Source organism: Nuphar pumila, chromosome 13, assembly GCF_984573655.1.
Source record: "Nuphar pumila chromosome 13, dmNupPumi1.hap1.1, whole genome shotgun sequence".
NCBI classification, from domain to species: Eukaryota; Viridiplantae; Streptophyta; class Magnoliopsida; order Nymphaeales; family Nymphaeaceae; genus Nuphar; species Nuphar pumila.
This window is the reverse complement of record NC_143261.1, coordinates 11,944,408-11,963,454: the sequence shown is the minus strand read 5'-3', so window position 1 is coordinate 11,963,454 and position 19,047 is coordinate 11,944,408. Positions and strand designations below refer to the sequence as shown.

Here is a 19,047-nt window from a genome sequence, read left to right as displayed (position 1 = left end):
GTACAATTATTAAAGTAATGCGTAGCCACTACGCAAAGGTGCAATACAATTATTGCATTACCCACCTCGAGAGGTTATATATAGCCTCTCAGTTTGTTTTGAAAAGCATCAGAGCGAGCTCCGAACGAGCCTTCCTCTTGCTTTTCCAGTCTTCAGTCTTCTAGTCCTGTAAGTCCCTTTCTTCTTCAACCTTATGAAATAAAGCTTATAGTTTGTTAAATTGTCTCTGTGTTTTAGTCTCTGTGTGTGTTTTCTATACTTCCGCCCCCGCTTCCTTTTTGGTATCAAAAAAAGGAAGCGGGGGCGGAAGTATAGAAAACACACAGAGACTAAAACACAGAGACAATTTAACAAACTATAAGCTTTATTTCATAAGGTTGAAGAAGAAAGGGACTTACAGGACTAGAAGACTGGAGACTGGAAAAGCAAGAGGAAGGCTCGTTCGGAGCTCGCTCTGATGCTTTTCAAAACAAACTGAGAGGCTATATATAACCTCTCGAGGTGGGTAATGCAATAATTGTATTGCACCTTTGCGTAGTGGCTACGCATTACTTTAATAATTGTACTGCGCACTGCAGTACAATAATACAAAAGCACTTTGCAATAATGCAAAGATGCGACAAACCAAAAGTGACTGCAATAATGCAATGTCACGACAAAATCTGAAAAAACAGAAGATGCTGCAATAATGCAGCAACACGACAAAAACTAAAAGAGATTCGCTCGCAGGCGAATTATTACAAACGACAAATTTAAAAAGTTATTCGCCTTTTGGCGAATTATTACAACAAGCCAAGTGGGGTGGGCTCCAGAGGTCAAATCATCACTTTTTCATTTCTGGACATGATTTTGCCCAGTTCTGCAGTAATTTCTTTGATTTTGGCCAATGACTGCTGGATGATTCCACGGATGTCGCCCCAGTAGTTATCCCGGGTAGAACTGTTGATACAGGCTTCTAACTTGATCTCCTGTATCTTGATCACACGTTCTAGGGCTTCCTCCTCCACTTGCTGATGTGTGGTGCGCTCTATGTCGCGTAGAGTCCGTTCGCCCAAATATTTTGGGTGGGTGGAGCTTGTCCATAGTGACCTTGTATTTTGCAACAAGGTTATCACTTGATCGCCCAGAAGATGGGCTTCCTTCATCATCTGATGTGATGGGGATGTTCTGGAACTCCATTCCTGTGAAAAATCAGAAAATTTGTTAATAACAGTTAATTTTTCATCCGAATAACATCCCTTTTCTTTGATGATCACGGTGATCATCCTTGACAACGTGTCTGCTAACACGTTCTCCTTCCCATCAATGTGTTCGAACAGGACATTGATGCCCAAACCAGTAATGAAGTCTACGAACGCGATCCATCGAACTCTTGATGGTTTGTTCACGTTCGTCTTGTTGAAGAAGCTGATGATGGTTTGACAGTCTGTTCTGATCAGTAATTCTTCATGCTCCAAGTAGTATAGCTTGAGACTCTCCAAGCTATTCATTACTGCGTGTATCTCTGCATCAATTGATGACTTAGGGGGATCGAATTTGCCGCTTGCATAAGCGCACGACCTTTCCATAGTTTTTGGGTCATACTTTTGTGGTTTCCACTTAATGACCCCTCCCCATCCTTCCATGCATCCATCCGCCTCAAGCACCATGTAACATTTTGGTGGTGGAATGGATAATGGCGGCAGGTTTTGTACCTGTTCTTTAATCTGACGAACAAGTTTCCAATCTTGTTCGTTCATCTTCCTTTCTCCTGTCGGACTTGTTTTTCCGTACAGGGGTGCTAGCAATTTACCAAGATTAGGAATAAAATTTCTTGCATAATTTAAAATTCCTAACCATGATCTCATACCAGCCTTGGTGTTTAATTCGACATCCGATTTATCAAGAATTTTCTTGATAATGTTAGGCTGAAGGTGGATGTTGCCTTCTCCGATTATTGCTCCAAGAAACTCCATCCTTTTCTGTCCAATGGTCATCTTTGTTGGACTCAGGACTAAACCATGCTGTTGACATTTCTCCAAGAGAATTCGAAGGTGCTTTGCATGGGCGTCTTCTGACTGTGAAAACACCAGGATGTCGTCAATATAAACTGCTATGAACTCTTCAGTTCCTTTGAAGCAGTTGTCCATCTTCCTTTGGAAGACGGCCAGAGCATTCTTTAATCCAAATGGCATAACAAGCCATTCATATAGGCCCTGTGGAACCCAAAAAGCGGTTAGTGGTATTGATGATAAATCCATCATCACCTGATGAAATCCGCTTTTTAGATCGAATTTGGAGTAGATCTTACTTCCCGCAACCTTCTTGATGATGGAGTTGTTTCCTGGCAGTAAGTACTGATCCTTCTCCGTGTTATCATTCAAGCGCTTATAGTTGAATACCATGTGCTCTTTCCCCTTCTTGACGACGCCGGTTTTCGGGTCCTGAGTGGTTCCCGAATGCACTATAATCGCAGTCGTTCTGTGCTGGCTTTGTGAGGGCCTGATAACTCCTAGCTGCAACAGAGCAGCTACATGTTTTGCAAATGATTCTTTCATTTGCGGTGTTACCTGCTTTAATGGCCGGTCTTCAATTATGAAGTCGACATTCTTCAGGATGATCTTGCAGGTTATCTGGTTCTTTGACCAGTGCCTTAACGGATCTTCACCAATGAAACCGGCATCCGTTAATTTCTGGATTAATGGTGAGAACTTCTTTTGAAAGTTCTCTGGAGTTGGTCCAGAATGGTACATAACTGCCTCCTGCAGTTGCATGTACTCGAGCTCATCTACTTCTTGTACAAACGCTGAAATTTGAGCAGTTTGCTGCGTTTGTATCGTAGTCACATTTCTGTAGAAGGTGATTATATCACCTTCTATTCTTAGTCCTCCTTGCATTGCCCTGATGAAGTTGCAACCGATGATCATCTGAATCTCTCCTCCAAGTTGCATCGGGAATGCATATGTATATGGGATTCTGAAGCTGTTATCTCCGATAACCATCTTCCCATACTTTAACTTTTTGTTGGCGCTCTGCTTTGAGTTTACACCAGTAAACTGCACCGTGAATGTGTTAGCCTCCAATGCAGATGCAAGTATAGACTTTTCGTCTATGCAGCTGTTGCGCCAGTGTCAAGTATTGCCTTAACGGCAAAAATGGGGGTGCCTGGGATTTCAAAGCTTACATTTAAATTGTAAAGACGGTTTCGAACGATCTTACCCGTCTTCTCCCCACCACACTCCGCTGCGTATGTTTGTTCTTTCTATAGAACAAACACGTCATCTGAATCTTCAGCTGTTTCTTTACCCTTGTCCTGCAGACCTAATTCTTTGAAATCTTTTTCTAGGTCTTGGATGTGTAGTTGATCTTTCAGGTACTGGATTTCCTTCTGCAGTCGCTTGTTTTCAGTTTCCAGCCACTGAATATAGTCTACCTGTGCCTTTATGATGTTTCGGAACTTGGTAGGTTCCTCCGGTGTTTGTTGAATTGGTTCAACAGGCACATTATGATTGAAATAGTGTGGACCGCAGAGTCCACATGCGACTACTCCACAATTAGAGCAATTAATCCTTGCTCTCTTCATTGTCTTGATTCTGCAACAGCAACAAATTGGGTTTTCCACTACCTTGTTATGTTGCCAGTCATGGTTGCAGTCCATCTGCTCTGGTTTGAGCAGAATACTCGGTCTGTAGCTGTCGACTTTGTCATCTCCGAGGCGCCGGATCATGTTCAGACTCAGGGTCTGCAACTGATGCTCCAGAGATTCGTCATTTTCTTCATTTTCCGAAACAGAAAATATGGCGTCACTTACAGCTTCACCTTCATTGACCGATACAATTTCATAGTCATCAGGAAGCTCTAAGCCTTCAAAAATGCCAGTCCTCCTGATATTTCTCTTTTCATTAGGGCATTCTCTTGCAAAATGCCCTTCCTTGCCGCATAGATAGCATTTACATCTTCTGGTTCTCAGTAAATGCTTCTTCTTTTCAATTCTGGCGTGAGAAGGATGGGGCTTCCCTTTGTACGTGGAAGATTTTCGAAGCCCATACTTCTTCTTCTCTCTGGATTCTTTATAATACCCTGGAATGGGTATTTGGGAGCAGAAAGATAAGTTCTTTAGAGACCTCTTAAATGCAGCATCCTTGCATTCCTGCTCCAGATACTGGTATGCATATAGGATTCTAGGAACTAATCCGATTTTTACAGTCGGATATCGCTCATCAAATCCTTTCTTGATGCGGCTTCCTAGATCACCAGGCATCTTCATCCAGAATTTCTCCGAAATTTCATCGGAGATCCATACTCTCCCTGTCTTTGCAGCCAAGTGTAGATAATCGTTCATGTATTGAACGATAAACTTAATATTGCTGCAAGAGAGCTTTTCTAAGTCTCTGTACGCCTGATCTTGAATACCCGTTGTACCTTGGGCTGGATCTTCAAGCGTAAAGACCAATCTCATCTGGGCCAATATATTATTGGTCCTTTCTCTTCCATCAGCGGTGGTTATGAGATGTTCATACTCATTTTGATACTTCATCCTCCACTGTATCAGCTTCTCGATTTCTCCTAGCAGATTTTCGATAAAATCCGCTTTATCTCGTGCGTCCGTGAAACCCTTGTCAGCGACAAGGTTTCTTGTAATTGACTCCCATCTGGAGAAAACGTCATGAAATAAGCCGATCTGTTGGGCGTCCGCCGCTCCTCCGGCCCGGGGGGCGGCAGCGAGGCGTTGCGGTGGAACACGCCGTTCAAGGACTAGAGGAGGTCGCCGCCGGAGGAGGCAGATCAACCGTCACCGCAACTGTCGTCGTCATCGTCGTCGGCCGGAAGCCTGGGGTTTTGGCGTAGGAAGGGACGGGTCTCGGCGGCATCGGTGGAGGAGGCGGCCGTCAGGGCGGCGTCCGGCCGGGCGTTCGAGGCGGTGTACTATCCGCGGGCGGGGATGCCGGAGTTCTGCGTGAGGGCGGAGGCGGTGGAGGAGGCGATGAAGGTGAGGTGGACGGCGGGGATGAAGTTCAGGATGCAGATGGAGACGGAGGACTCGTCGAGGACGAGCTGGTGCACCGGAACCGTCGCCGCCGTGAGCGTCGCGGATCCCGTCGCCTGGCCCAACTCCCCCTGGAAGATGCTGCAGGTGAGCTCCCTTCTTCCCGTTTCTTGATTATGTTTGATTAGGTTGGGGCGGGAATCATTAATCTTTGTTTAATGTGAGTAATTAGAGTGAAACCTCCCTGCTGAAATCTTTAGTTATACGTTTAGTTTAGTTTATTACGGTTAGATCATGCAAAATTAATCTTTGTTTAATGATGATTTTATGAATCTTCCAAGTTTTTTTTTTATGTCGAGCATCACAATCAACCAATTAATGCGATGAATAAACTTCACTGTCATAAAAATAAAGTAGCAGTGAAATCTTGACATTGGTTTAATTTGTTGAGATTTTCAATGTAAGAACAAGAAACCTAAAATAGCAACTACTCATAATTAGAATGACTAAAATGCTATTTCTAATGGAAAATTAACACGATAACAGGTTCACGTGCAAGTAAAATAATTAAACATGTTTCTATCATACAATGTCAATAGTGCAGAGGGTAGATCCCACATCTCATTGTTGGATCCTCTCTTAAATTTTGTTTTGCTACTTGAAGCTCCTTCGAAATGAGGAATTATAGGAGGAGTCTGACCTGTAGTAGGAGGATATCCAGGTTGGTTCATGGCAGTATCCTGCTGTGCAGGATTATAAATGGATGAACCTTCTAATGTTGTGGCCGCAGCAACGACCTTCTTCAAATGTGAGAAGGTTGGATAATCCAACTCTTCTTCAAGGGCAAATGTCTTTTCTCCGGCGAACGGGTTAATAAAATCATCTTCATCGCCGTAAGAATCCCACTTTGGCCCTTCATCAACTTGAGCACTTTGAGCCGCCAAATAATTGTGATAACTCTCGAAATCGTCATCACTGTCCTCTGAGAAGAATGCTAATATGTGCTCAGTTTCTTCTTCTTCAGGTTCCTGAGTATAATTTGAGAACCTGACGGATACACGACCATCTATTAGGTTAGATGTCGTAGATTCATTTGGGGTGGATGGTGGCGGTACCACTATCGAGTCAGAAATGATCCAATCAAGGCTCTGAGCACCTTGATTTGTGAGTCTCCGTCCGGGGAGCGCAGTGACTCCATGGCTGTTCAGATAATCAGTAACATGACTGATCTGGTAGGCGAACGCCATGTTGGGAGTGTTAGACAATCTCCCAATTAGACCTCGGGTGACGATGAGGTTGGCCTCACCGTTTCGCCAATTTTGGTAACCCCTGGTTCTTATAGAGATTTGGAAGTGGTGATAGAAGTCCCTTAACGTCATGATTGTGTCAGGCACAATGAAAGTTATTTGACGTCCTCTGGAAAGGTCCACCTCCATGGTAGCAAAGACCGCTTGGTCGTTTTGCCACCTTGTATCACGAAAAACTATGAGAGCCTGTGTGCCCTCATCCATCCAGTGCAGAATCTGAAGCCTCACTTGAGCCAGGCCGATGTGGATGAAGCGAAGATTGCTTCTTCGTAAATCCTGATAGCTTTCTGGCTGTATGAACAAACGATCAACCTGCTGACCGTCCAGGCAGGAGATGGCTTCTTCCGACAAGTGCTGATACACCCGATGCTGGGTTGTATCCTGTCGGGAATTGTATAGTACCTCAGCAGGTACCATATTTGAACGTTCCCGTAGAGATCGGCGCAACTGTTGTTCTGGTTGGAGTTGTGACTCCAAAATTTCCAGATGTGGTCGCCGGTGTAGGAATCTGTTAACCCCTCTCTGGAGGTTATGTAAACGCCTTTGACCAGATCTGTAATCTCTGATCTGGTCCTCAAACTCAGTTTTGGAAGAAGACGTTGATGGAGCGTTGGCAATAGCAGCAGGACGACGATCCATCACTGTTTGATCTTCTTTATCTCGTCGCTTCGGATGGTATAGGGATCCTTGAAGACCTTGAACTTACCTTTCTTTTCAGAAACGGTAAGACCCTTGAACTTCTCAGCAAGTTCTTTTATAATCTCGTCTTCCTTGGACTCCGTCTGAGTACTGAGTTTCTTTAGTTCAGCGATAGAGGTAGCTAACGCAACTTGATTGCTTAGCACTTGAGTGAGCAACTGAACAATAGAATTCCCTTGTTTTGCAAGGGAGGTCAGAGCGATTCCAGTGTTCTTTAGACTACTAGGAGGGATATAGACGATGGCAGGCGGGTCAATAGGGCTAGTTTCAGACTGAGCACATATTAGCATTCTTCTCAGAGGACAATGATGACGATTTCGAGAGTTATCACAATTATTTGGCGGCTCAAAGTGCTCAAGTTGATGAAGGGCCAAAGTGGGATTCTTACGGCGATGAAGATGATTTTATTAACCCGTTCGCCGGAGAAAAGACATTTGCGCTTGAAGAAGAGTTGGATTATCCAACCTTCTCACATTTGAAGAAGGCCGTTGCTGCGGCCACAACATCAGAAGGTTCATCCATTTATAATCCTGCACAGCAGGATACTGCCATGAACCAACCTGGATATCCTCCTGCTACAGGTCAGACTCCTCCTATAATTCCTCATTTCGAAGGAGCTTCAAGTAGCAAAACAAAATTTAAGAGAGGATCCAACAATGAGATGTGGGATCTACCCTCTGCGAAGCAAACCCAAGGTGCGATCTTTGTGATCCCCCAACAGATCGGCTTATTTCATGACGTTTTCTCCATATGGGAGTCAATTACAAGAAACCTTGTCGCTGACAAGGGTTTTCTATACTTCCGCCCCCGCTTCCTTTTTGGTATCAGAGCTTGTAGTACGACCCTACTGTATTGAGAGTTAGGAAAATCCTCACCGGTTTCCATAAGCTAAGGCGTTGAGAAGGTGTCTCGTGAAGCCTAAGGCTGTTAGTGTTACCTGTGTTTGCATTTTCTGAGACTATCCTCTTACATTAAGGTTGTCCGATTTGCTCTGTTGGCCTTTAATGAGCGGTCCGTCTAGTTCAATACCCACAAGCCTTTCCGATAACCTTGCCGTTAAGAAAGCCGCGTCTGAAACTAGCCCTATTGACCCGCCTGCCATCGTCTATATCCCTCCTAGTAGTCTAAAGGACACTAGAATCGCTCTGTTTTCTATACTTCCGCCCCCGCTTCCTTTTTTGGGTGGTGCTACCTCTTCCTCTCGATCATTGTACCCCCAGTTGTTGATTATGACTGAAACTGGGGCTGGAGAAAGAACGGGAGGTGTCATACTCCCCATTGCCCTGGTGACGTCCATCATGGCTGTCACGAAGAGCGAAAGAACGGCAACCATCTGATCCGTTTGGATCACCTCATGATGCCTCTGCCTCCCAGAGTTCCTACCGCCTCTACGGTCGCTCTCGTTGCCACTATCATTGTTAATATTCATTCCTGCTAACAAGAGACCCTCATAAGTTTAGGACCTTCCTATGACTCTTTTGCCACATATTCCTTTGGATGGTTGTAATTATCGTTCTTTTAGGACCTTCAACTTAATTCAAATTCTAACAAAATCTTCCTCTACAATCCAATTTTTCTTATTGAAACTTGGCTTTGATACCACTTGTAACGACCCGATCCGGGGCCCTCTCGAGCCCGGGTTCGTGGACGTTAGTTCCCAGAGGGAAATTACTCAATAATCTCAAAAACAGCTCAAAATCGTGTCGGAATTTTTTTTTTTTTTATTCAATACTTGAAGGTCCATACATCCATTTACAATAGCATAACCATCCAAAGACAAAAGCAGAATAAAAGTAAAAGACAACCATACTTCTGATGTGGCTGATGTGGCAGAATCGTACTAAGTCCTGAGAGTGGTGGCAGCAGTCCCTGAACCTACAGTTTCAACCAAAAGAAGGGGGTGAGTCTACAACCCAGTAAGATTCCATTTACAAATAGACACGACCGTTGCAACTGTAGTGAGCTCTAAGCTCCTAGTCTTAGTTTAGTTTGCTACTTATGCACACATGTTAGTTATGAGTTTTACCCCCTTTATCGCATCTCTATTATCATTTCAAACAACTCTTCTATTCTAATTGGCTATTCCGGACATAGCCTCCTCGGGCGTAGCAACCCATGTAGACAACTCAGAGTCTACAATGTTGGCCAGACTTATGAACCACTCACAAACAACGTAGTCCAAACCGGCCCAGACTACGGACACAGTTGCTGCAGCAGCTCTCCGGTTGCAAGTCGGGAGCAAGAAGACTCAAACGGTAGCTAGCCGAAGAGCCAGGGTGGCTATACCTGCCCCTAAGGTGTCTCAAGGAGCTATACTTGTCCCCAAGGTTTTGTGGTTCATGCTACGTCCTACATGTGTCTAGTGGGCAATGTTTTAACCCCTAAGGGTCACCTAGAAACGTCTGAGATATTCCCAGGTTGTTTAAGAGGTACACACCTCAACATTGCCCCAGACCATGCCTTCTAGTAGAGTTCCCATCATACACTGGGTGGTCATCCTATAGACAACTTTTATTCAACATTCACATCTTGAATTTAGTGTGTTATACAATCCTCAATGTATGTCCACTAATTACTTTTTAACACATGATGACATGTCTGAACTGTTAAGGATGGTAACCCACCACAGATTAATTCACGACCCTTACAATGCCCCTCCCAAGGCATAAGCGTGACATATCCCCAAGGTAATACCTACCTTGAGACTTTGGAACTCTATCCTCAATTTTCACGTAACACATCAATCTCATACATGCAATCATGTCATGCCACATTTATTTCATAACTCAGAAAATATGCATGATCAGGTTTAAGCATCATACTTGAACTTTATAGATTCCTAGGCATGCAAAACAATGTCTCTTTACAATAAACAAAACTAGCATACTTGAAGCACATGGAATCATATATAAAGATGCCTACACTAATTAGCATGTGTTTTAATCAACTAAGGAGGAATTTGCAAATGTTCACTTACCTGGAACGCTTAAATTCCAATCGCAACCCTTGATCTGAAAACAACGAATACCTCATATCATCAAAATTACCAAAACACCCTTAAACTTAATTGTCAACTCTGACTCCATTCTTTCAGAGTTTGTTCACACATCCCCTACTAATAGACTCTACTCAAGCAGTAGAATCCATGGATTCAAGAATCACATGGATCTGACTTCGGGGCACTTAGCTATGCTTTGTATGCTGTGTAGACGTATCAAGGCAAAATGGTCTTTTTTGCTCTTTCAATGACTCTTATGTCCTCTTTACATCATGTTATATTAAGATCCACATCCATAATAGAATTTGACCACTTAGGTCATCAACTCAACTATGATTTGGATCATGGATTCGATATTCTGCTTGAAAAGGGTTTGTCTGGATCTAAACCAGGTCGTCTAATTGAATCCAATCTGAGTTTTGGGTACAACTGAGATCCAAACCCAAATCCAATTTGTAATGGAAAAATCGAGTCTTCGCTACTTCGATTTTTCCACCGCATTCGATAAATCAATCGCACACGCATCCGGTTTGTCTCGGTCTAGACTTAGTCGGTCTAACCCATATTGGGTCCACCTTCGGTCTGGGCAGAAACGGTCCACCATTACAAACCCGACTCGGTCTGCTAACTACTTCGGACCCGACTCGGTCCGTATAGACTGTTATGGTCTGTCACAACACATATATCCACACATCATTTCTTTTCTTTTTTTTTTCGTTTGGCTTGGTCTGGACACTTTCAGCCTAAGCCTACTTGGTCTGGTCGACCAACTGAGGCTGGTTCACATCTAGCCTGATGACCGACTCAACCTGCCGAAACTGCAGACCGAGCTTGTCATCACAACGAGCAATAGTCAACTTCTACTGTCGTCGGACTTGTTGCAGCTTCCTGCAAGCAGGGCAGCACCGTCAGCGCTCGCTGATCGTCAGTGGCTGCCGACCCAACAGCGGTAGCAGGGGAAAACCCCTTTTCTTCTTCTTCTTCTTCTTCTTCTTCTTCTTCTTCTTCTTCTTCTTTTCCTGCAATGACGAGGGCAGTGGTCAGACCTCCTCATTTTCAGACACTGACGACGGCAAAAGCAGAGGGAAACCCCCCTTCTGTGACCCCCCCTAATAGAGCCAGACAGAGAGGGTTCTCCCTGCTCCTGCATCTCTGCAACTCGCTGGTGACACCTCCGTTGCCGATGACCACTGCGTTGAACATCAAAAGACAGAGAGAAAAACTTACCTGGTGGTCGGTGACGAGCGGAGTTCCTATCTCTCTTCTCCCTTCACGCTTCCTCTCTGCTCGTTTAGAATGGGGAGATGAGAGGAGGCCCCCCCCATGACTTTTATAGCCATGGGGTTGCTCGGTTACCCCCCTCCCACCTTCTGAATTAAATGGGGGTAGCCTGCTTCCTCTCCCACGATCTGATTCGTGGGAGAGGAAGGGGCGTCGCCCTTCTCCTTCCGTAACCCCCCCACGATGGGGGGAGCGTTACAATCCTACTAGAAGATATAATACCCATTATATTTAGAAGTAATTGTGGATATATGTGCATGTACAATTTGTAATTTTGAATACTTTCTGGTTTCTAATTATGATACATATCTCAGAAAGGGCCAACGAGTTTTCTCCGTGCAACTAGTATGCCAGTGAAGGTTGTGTCATCAGATCACAATATTTCCCATCATCATGTAAACAGGTAATTTTTGTGAGGTTGACATTATATATTTATTTTCCATCTTTCCTTTATTGTAAGTCATGCTATTGTGTTAGCAGGAACGGCAGTGATGAAAATTTTGAAAACACAGCCTCAGCTGCTCATGCTGCTGCTCTGTATGCTGACAAAGCAGTTGCTGCTGCACAAGCTGCCGCTTATCTGGCAGGTGAGAACCCAGGTCAGTTCAAAAAAAGAATTTCTCGGATAATGTCTGAGCCCATATCAAGCATTCAGCAAAAGGAAGCCCCTGAATCTTACACATCAGATGTTTCAGAACCTGATAACACTATTCAAAATAACCAGAACTACAGAGCTGGTCAAAACATCCTTCTCAACAGAGCAAGTGACCCACAAAAAATCGGCCACACACATTATCCAAGCGATGAAGAGAAGTCTACTACTGGTTTAGGTAATAAGCAATTGCTTAGAAGGCACAGCTGCAACTTGCCTCAATCAGGTTGTAACAGATCCTCTGATGATCCATTCTTTGATGATTCTGATGGAGCTGAAACAGAAACTGAGGAAGATAATGAATTTGAAAGCATATCTGGCGGCTTGAAATCTTTCAATGATAATCAAGCCTATACTGGTCATCAGATCAGCCCCTCGCCAGGGCCGCCACCCAACAGATGTGCTCCGTCGTTGCCTCGTTTGTCTGCTGAGCCAATGAAAGGAAGCCAACCAGGAACTGAAAATCCAGAGGATGGAAGACGAAAATCATTACCTCACATTCATCCAAAGTTACCAGATTATGAATCACTCACAGCACGTTTTGAAGCACTGAAGTTTCGGAAATAATGAACTCAATGCTTTATTTTTGAAGTTTTAGACAGACAAAGTTTTGGATATGATCACTTCTCTTGGGGTTTGATACTACTGATATGATCACATTCATCCGAAGTTGCCAGATTATATGATGCACTTGCTGCGTGGTTTGGAGCACCGAAGTTTCAAAAATAATGAACTGAAAGTTTTGTGTTGAAGCGTTATACACTTTTCTTGGAGTATAATACTGCTGATGTATATGCTTGTGTCATAAACAAGCTATTAAATAATTGTTATCACTATTTGAATATTTTGGGGAAGGTACTGCATGTGCGTTTACAGGTTCTGTATATTTGTCAACCTTTGATTTTTTACTAGTCAAAAATCCTGCACACAAGTCGGATTTGGGCGATTTAAATGTTGATCTTCATTAAATGAATGGTGTTAAATCATATCCATGGAGTCTGGTTTGATCAGAACAAACTTGCATCGATGAAATCCCAAGGAGGGGGACGAAGACATGGATGACATAGCTAGGGGATGAGTGGAACCGATTTGGTGTCGATGTAGTGACGCGCTCATCTTTTGGTAGTGGAGCTGTATTCGGGTGCATGAATGCAGGAATAATGTATTCTTCTTTCAACTGTTGGTTCCCCACTCACTCAGTCTCTCTCTCTCACACACATGAATGCGGTTTTCTTCTTCTCTCATACATGCGTCAATGAGTTGGTTCCAATTTTAGCGCCACCAAGAATTTTATGAAACAAGCTACAGTGCTACCCCCACAAAAGTATGAAAGGAGATCAAGATCCAGGCGTGCAGAAAGACGGATCCAGAATTGATTGAACTGGACTCTTGACAGACAGATCCACATGTTAAAATGGATCTTCATCAGATTGGCCCACATGCTGAGGTGGATCTTTATTATCTAGATGACTGCAAGAAAGGACTCTTCATTCAAGAAGTCTAAAACAGTCCAACTGTAGTTGGGTCTTTCTGTGTGAGGTAACGCCCCAACCAATTGACTCAAAAAATTTGGAATAAAATTTTTTAAAATAAGACAGTGAAATCCCGGTTAGCTTATTTGGTTTAATAGTTGGGCGAGTTACAGGGTAACACAGAGAATACTTGAATAATATTTAATAATATCCATAAATGCTATGTCCAAAATTATTACAATCTCATTAATGAAATATCAAAAGGTTTATCAGAGTTAATGCAGGATCATAAGAAAAATGGTATCTCATGGCTTTTCCCGCAGTGACGTCTCCAATTGCTTCGATAACTTTAATCGCTACTTGAAAAATAATAATTCAAATGGAGTCGGACTACACCCCCGTCTGAGTAGGAAGCATTGTATCCATATGAATATGCTCAGTGTCATGTGTACATAGGTATATATGCAATACATTCACATATTAATAATGAAATGTTAAAATTCATGTAATACAACCAACTCATGGTGAAAGCATTAATGAAACTATGCATCTAATACCAGATTTATAATTATATTATAATAATTAAAATATGAAGAAAAACTTTGATGTAGCTATGCACCACATGAATGACTCATTTATATTATAACAATTGCAACTTCAAGCATTGAGTGTACTTAACAACCTTTAAAAGTGGACTGACTTTATGTTTTTCTTATTAATTATCATGTTGGTACGCATAGGCATTCAACATCAGAATGAACCGAGACCACACGAGGATATGTTATGTTTTTCCAATTAATACCCCATGTGACTAGTCGTACGAATATCTAAATGAGACGGTTCACAACTGAGAGAGAACTCTCCAATGGTAAAACTAGAATTTGGATGCACCCAGGAAACTTCTGCAAAAAACTTGGATCTACCACATATGACGCATTGGTAGTCCTGGCCCCCTAAGTCCGAAGATTGGGGACCGAGTGAGATGTCTCACTCTCACAAAAATGTAATTGTCCCACGAAGCTTGTACCATCTGCCCTCTCAAAGGTAAAACATGGGTCTCGTAACATACATTATCTTTCAGGTATACCCAGAACCTTAAAAATACGGTAATATATACCATCTTTCAGGTATACCCAGAATCCCGCAGTTAGGTTATAAGTGCATATTTTAAATTTCTATTTGTTTCTTTATGCAATTCATTGCACCACAGGAGATTTTTAAAAAATCTCAACCCACACTCGGGGTGTTCAAATGTATGCACATTACTAACCTAGTGCCCAATGACACCAACAAAATTCTCAGAATTATGGCTCACATTTGAGCTGAGTACTTGAACTATTTTATTCATCAATTTCTTAATTAGGGTGTATGCATCATACCCTGCCGATCATGCAACCATATGGCATGTCTCAAGCACACCATTTCAAGAGTGTTCATATAACATTAGAAGGGTTTTGCAGAACCGCAAAAATTCAATTTTTCTTTCATATAATTCATGACCTTGTAATATCCATAACCATGAAATCATCAAAACAGTGTATTTAACACAAGCATTCTATACCTCTTGTTGTTTACAATAGGCATATCTCTCATGAAACATATTTAATTTAATCTAATAAATACACAAAACTTAAGTTTTGGAGGTATAGTTCATGATAAAATCCGTGTTCTTATTTATTTGATTTGTTATCTAAGAGATACAGACCATTTTTCTGAAACTTATCTAGTTAGCACAAACTGTAGCAACAGGACAGAAACTGGTCTCCCGTTGGGAGGGATATATCTCCTAGGATATTGATCCAAATAAATATATCATTCTCGAGTACAGAAAGTGTAAATTAAGATAAAGTCCTTGTTTATTTTTTTGGACTTGTCCACTTGGAGATACAAGTGTTCTTCTGGAATGGGTCAGAACAGAACACTTGCATAGTCCTGCAAACAGGACAAAACTAGTCCTCTGTTGCAATGGATATATCTCTTAGGATACTAATCCAAACAAATAAAATAAATATGTCATTCTCAAGTACAGGAAGTGTAGATTAAGATAAGGTCCTTATTTATTTTTTCGGACTTGTTCACTAGGAGATACAGGTATTCTTCCGGAATGGGTCAAGACAAAACATTTACATAGTCCTACAAAAAGGACAGAACTAGTCCCCTGTTGCAATAGACATATCTCCTAAGATACTAATCCAAATAAATACAATAAATATGTCATTCTCAAGTATAGAAAGTGTAGATTAAGATAAAGTCCTTATTTATTTATTTTTGATTTGTATTTTAGGAGATACTGACCCTTTTTTGAAATAGGTCAGAAAGGAAATATCAATACAGTCCTGCAATTGGACATAAACTAGTCCCCCATTGCGAGGGATATATCTCTTATAATATAAACTCAAAAAAATCAATAAAATATATCAAATCGAAGATCAAAAAGTATAGATGATGATAGACTACTCATTTATTTTTTTCTGATTTGTATTCTAGGAGATACTGACCCTTTTTTTGAAACAGGTTAAAAAAATATCAATGCAGTCCTACAACTAGAAAGAAACTAGTCTCCCGTTGTGAGAGACATATCTTTCATAATACAAATTCAAAAAAATTAATCAAATATATCAAATCGAAGATCAGAAAGTGTAAATGATGATAAACTACTCATTTATTTTTTTATGATTTGTATTCTAAGAGATATCGACCCTTTTTCTAAAATGGGTTAGAAAGGAAATATTAGTATAGTCCTACAACTGGACAGTAACTGATCTCTCATTGAGAGGGATTTATCTCCCAGAATATGAACTCAAAAAAATCAATCAAATATATCAAATCGAAGATCAAAAAGTATAGATGATGATAGACTACTCTTTTTTTTCTATTTGTATTCTAAGAGATATTGACTTTTTTTCTAAAACAAGTCAGAAAAAAAAATATCAATGCAATCCTGCAACTGGACAGAAACTAGTCTCTCGTTGTGAGGGACATATCTCTTAGAATACGAACTCAAAAAAATCAATCAAATATATAAAATCAAAGATCCAAAAGTGTAGATGATGATAGACTACTCATTTATTTTTTTCTAATTCATATTCTAAGAGATACTGACATTTCTTTTAGACCGGTCGGTACGAACACACACAACACCCGACACAAGCATATAGATCTAAAACTCCCTACATCTTCCGATAAATCGAGTCACCAAATATTCTCGTTTGGGTTGGTTGGATCTGTGTTTGCACGCCTCCCTTCGGTCTAGAACTCTGGTATGATTTGCAGAAGAAAATAGAAGGAAAGAGGGGAAGAGGAAAAGAAGGAAGGAAAAGAGATCTTGAGAGATGCATGAGATGAGGGAGCGAGAGACAGAGACCAAAAATTGTGGGTTATCTTTTTAGCAGCTCATGATTTTCTCTTTTTAATTTGTTTTGATTGAAGGTTAAGGTTTTCAAATGCTTGAAATTGTCCACCCTATAGCCAAATTTTTTTGAGCTTATCATTTGATAAAGTTAGTAAAATGATAATACCTTTTTACCCCTTACTCAATCACGCCTATACTCTTACTTCTTTATTTGATTTTTTATTCTTATTTTTTTTCTTTACCCTTACCATACTTTATTCTTTTCCAGCCATATATGTAAACCACTCCTCAGATAGTGGAGGATGGGAGGAAAAATAGCAACTTCAACCTCCCATTCTCTTTTTACTTTTTACCCTAATTCTATCTTGAAACTTCTAGATAATAATCGTGTGCTAGGTGTCACAACTTTCTCTTTCTTCAAAAAAATGAATTTCTAAATTATCCAATTCCCAATTTAGTTTTTCTTTTTTTTGTAAAAGGAATCATAGCATGCAAAAGCAAAAATCTATGTACATGGGGGGATTTGAATCTGGGTCTTTCCCTAAAGAGGCAATGAACCTCTCCACTACACTATGTTTTGTATCATTGCAAATAGAGTCTTCTTTATTTTATTTATACACATATAAGCTTTATGACATTTTGTCAAAAAGCATACCCCATTTCTTCATTAAGATAAACGCATGGGTGTGGTGGGATTTAAACTTGTGTTAAACCCCTAAGAGGCAACGAACCTCTCCACAACACCACACTTCATTTCATTGCACATTTTGTCCAATTTAATTTAAATAAACTTTTATTCAGGTTTCCTTCTAACGGCCTCTAATTTTCATATTTTGATTTTTTGTAAATTTTTTTTTTTACACATTTATGGAATTCGTTAATTGGCTTTTGGATCTCGACTGAGATTATAAACTATTTGGATCCATTGGGATCCAATTGAATTTCAATTGGGTTTCAGATCCATCTGTGATTTGAATCCGCTTGCCATATCCAAATCCAATTACTTGATCTATATGATCTTGTTCGGATCCAATATCAATTCGGATCAAATCCATTCAAAAAACAGAATATTATCATATTTATTTTGAAGAACTTTCACCTTTATTTATCTAGATAATTCCCAAAAAAATGGATTTTACATAAGGAGAGTTCCTCAAAGCATGTATCTCTTGAGTCCTATTATAAAAAAGGGAGAGATATGCTTTTTGGGGCCTGATTATGAGGAGGGATTGCATAGAGAGACTCCATAGTGGATGTAGGTTTTGCCTTGATTGAATCACTTTAAAATTGTTTTTCCTTATTGTGTGTCTGTGTGTTCGTGAGTTGTTCTGGGAACCCCGTTACCACATGTTTGTGAGTTCTCTCAATTGGTTCAATATACTCTGTATGGCTTAACCCGAGAGAGTTTCATCATTACAGTTACCACCTCTACTCTCAATAAGTTGCCAACGTTTAGCAAGATTTTTGATCTCTTACTAAACCAAGAAAAAAGACTAATTATTTAATCACAAGCCATCACAACAAGAGACTTCTATGAGTGCCTTTTTTTCAAATAAAGGTCATGGTGGCCGAGAAAGAAGGAGTGGACCGTTTAATCTCTTCTTTAAAAGCTACCAGAATATTGGCACTCGAGAGAATCAAGGGCAATAAAAGAACTCTCAGCGTGATGGTAAGGATGGCCAGATGGTGTGCCAATTTTTTGGGTGTAAAAACCACATAGCACGCACATGCTATGATATTTCGAAAGCTTCTGCAGCCATGCCTTTAAACAGCATGTAGGACAGTTATGGTACCCAAACATGAGAGCCACTCATCACATGGTCACAGATGATCAAGGTATGGCAAACAAATATGAATACAATGGTCTTGACAAAGTTATGGTTGGTAATGGTGTAAATCTACTGATTGTAAACATAGGTAATAATTAGTTTTCTCTCTTAGATGCAATTCATGTTTTTGTGTTAAAGATCATAAGAACGAGTTTATTCTCCTAAGAGGATTATGTAGAGGTGGATTGTACCCCTGGTCGAGTCAACCACAATGTATGAAGGAGAATCATTCAGTAGTCATAGGAAAAGCTAATTTTACTCATATCTCTCGCAAGTTTTCTAAAAGCATATGGCATTGTCGTTTGGGGCACATTATTTTTACAATTTTAGTTTTACTTGAAAAGAATACGTCAATATCATGTGATAGTAAAAAATCATGTGGTGAATATTTATGTTCTAGTTATGTTATGAAAAATCTACTCTTGAAATTATGCATGCCGATCTATGGAGGCCCACTCCTTCCTCTTCACATGAAGGATATGTTTACTAGT

General features: G+C 40.9%; 1 protein-coding gene across 2 annotated transcripts in view; it reads left to right on the top strand.

Moving 5' to 3' along the window:
• Positions 1 to 12,742, top strand: part of LOC149817773 (uncharacterized) — a 35,203-nt gene extending 22,461 nt beyond the window's left edge. The window contains exons 6-7 of one of the 2 annotated variants that reach the window (XM_089985035.1): positions 11,566 to 11,654; positions 11,732 to 12,742. In XM_089985035.1, coding sequence (XP_089841161.1) covers positions 11,566 to 11,654; positions 11,732 to 12,470 — 828 coding nt within the window. In that variant the 3' untranslated portion in view covers positions 12,471 to 12,742. The remainder of the gene's footprint in view (positions 1 to 11,565; positions 11,655 to 11,731) is intronic. The other variant, XM_089985036.1, reaches the window with a different exon arrangement.
• Positions 12,743 to 19,047: the final 6,305 nt, after the last annotated feature.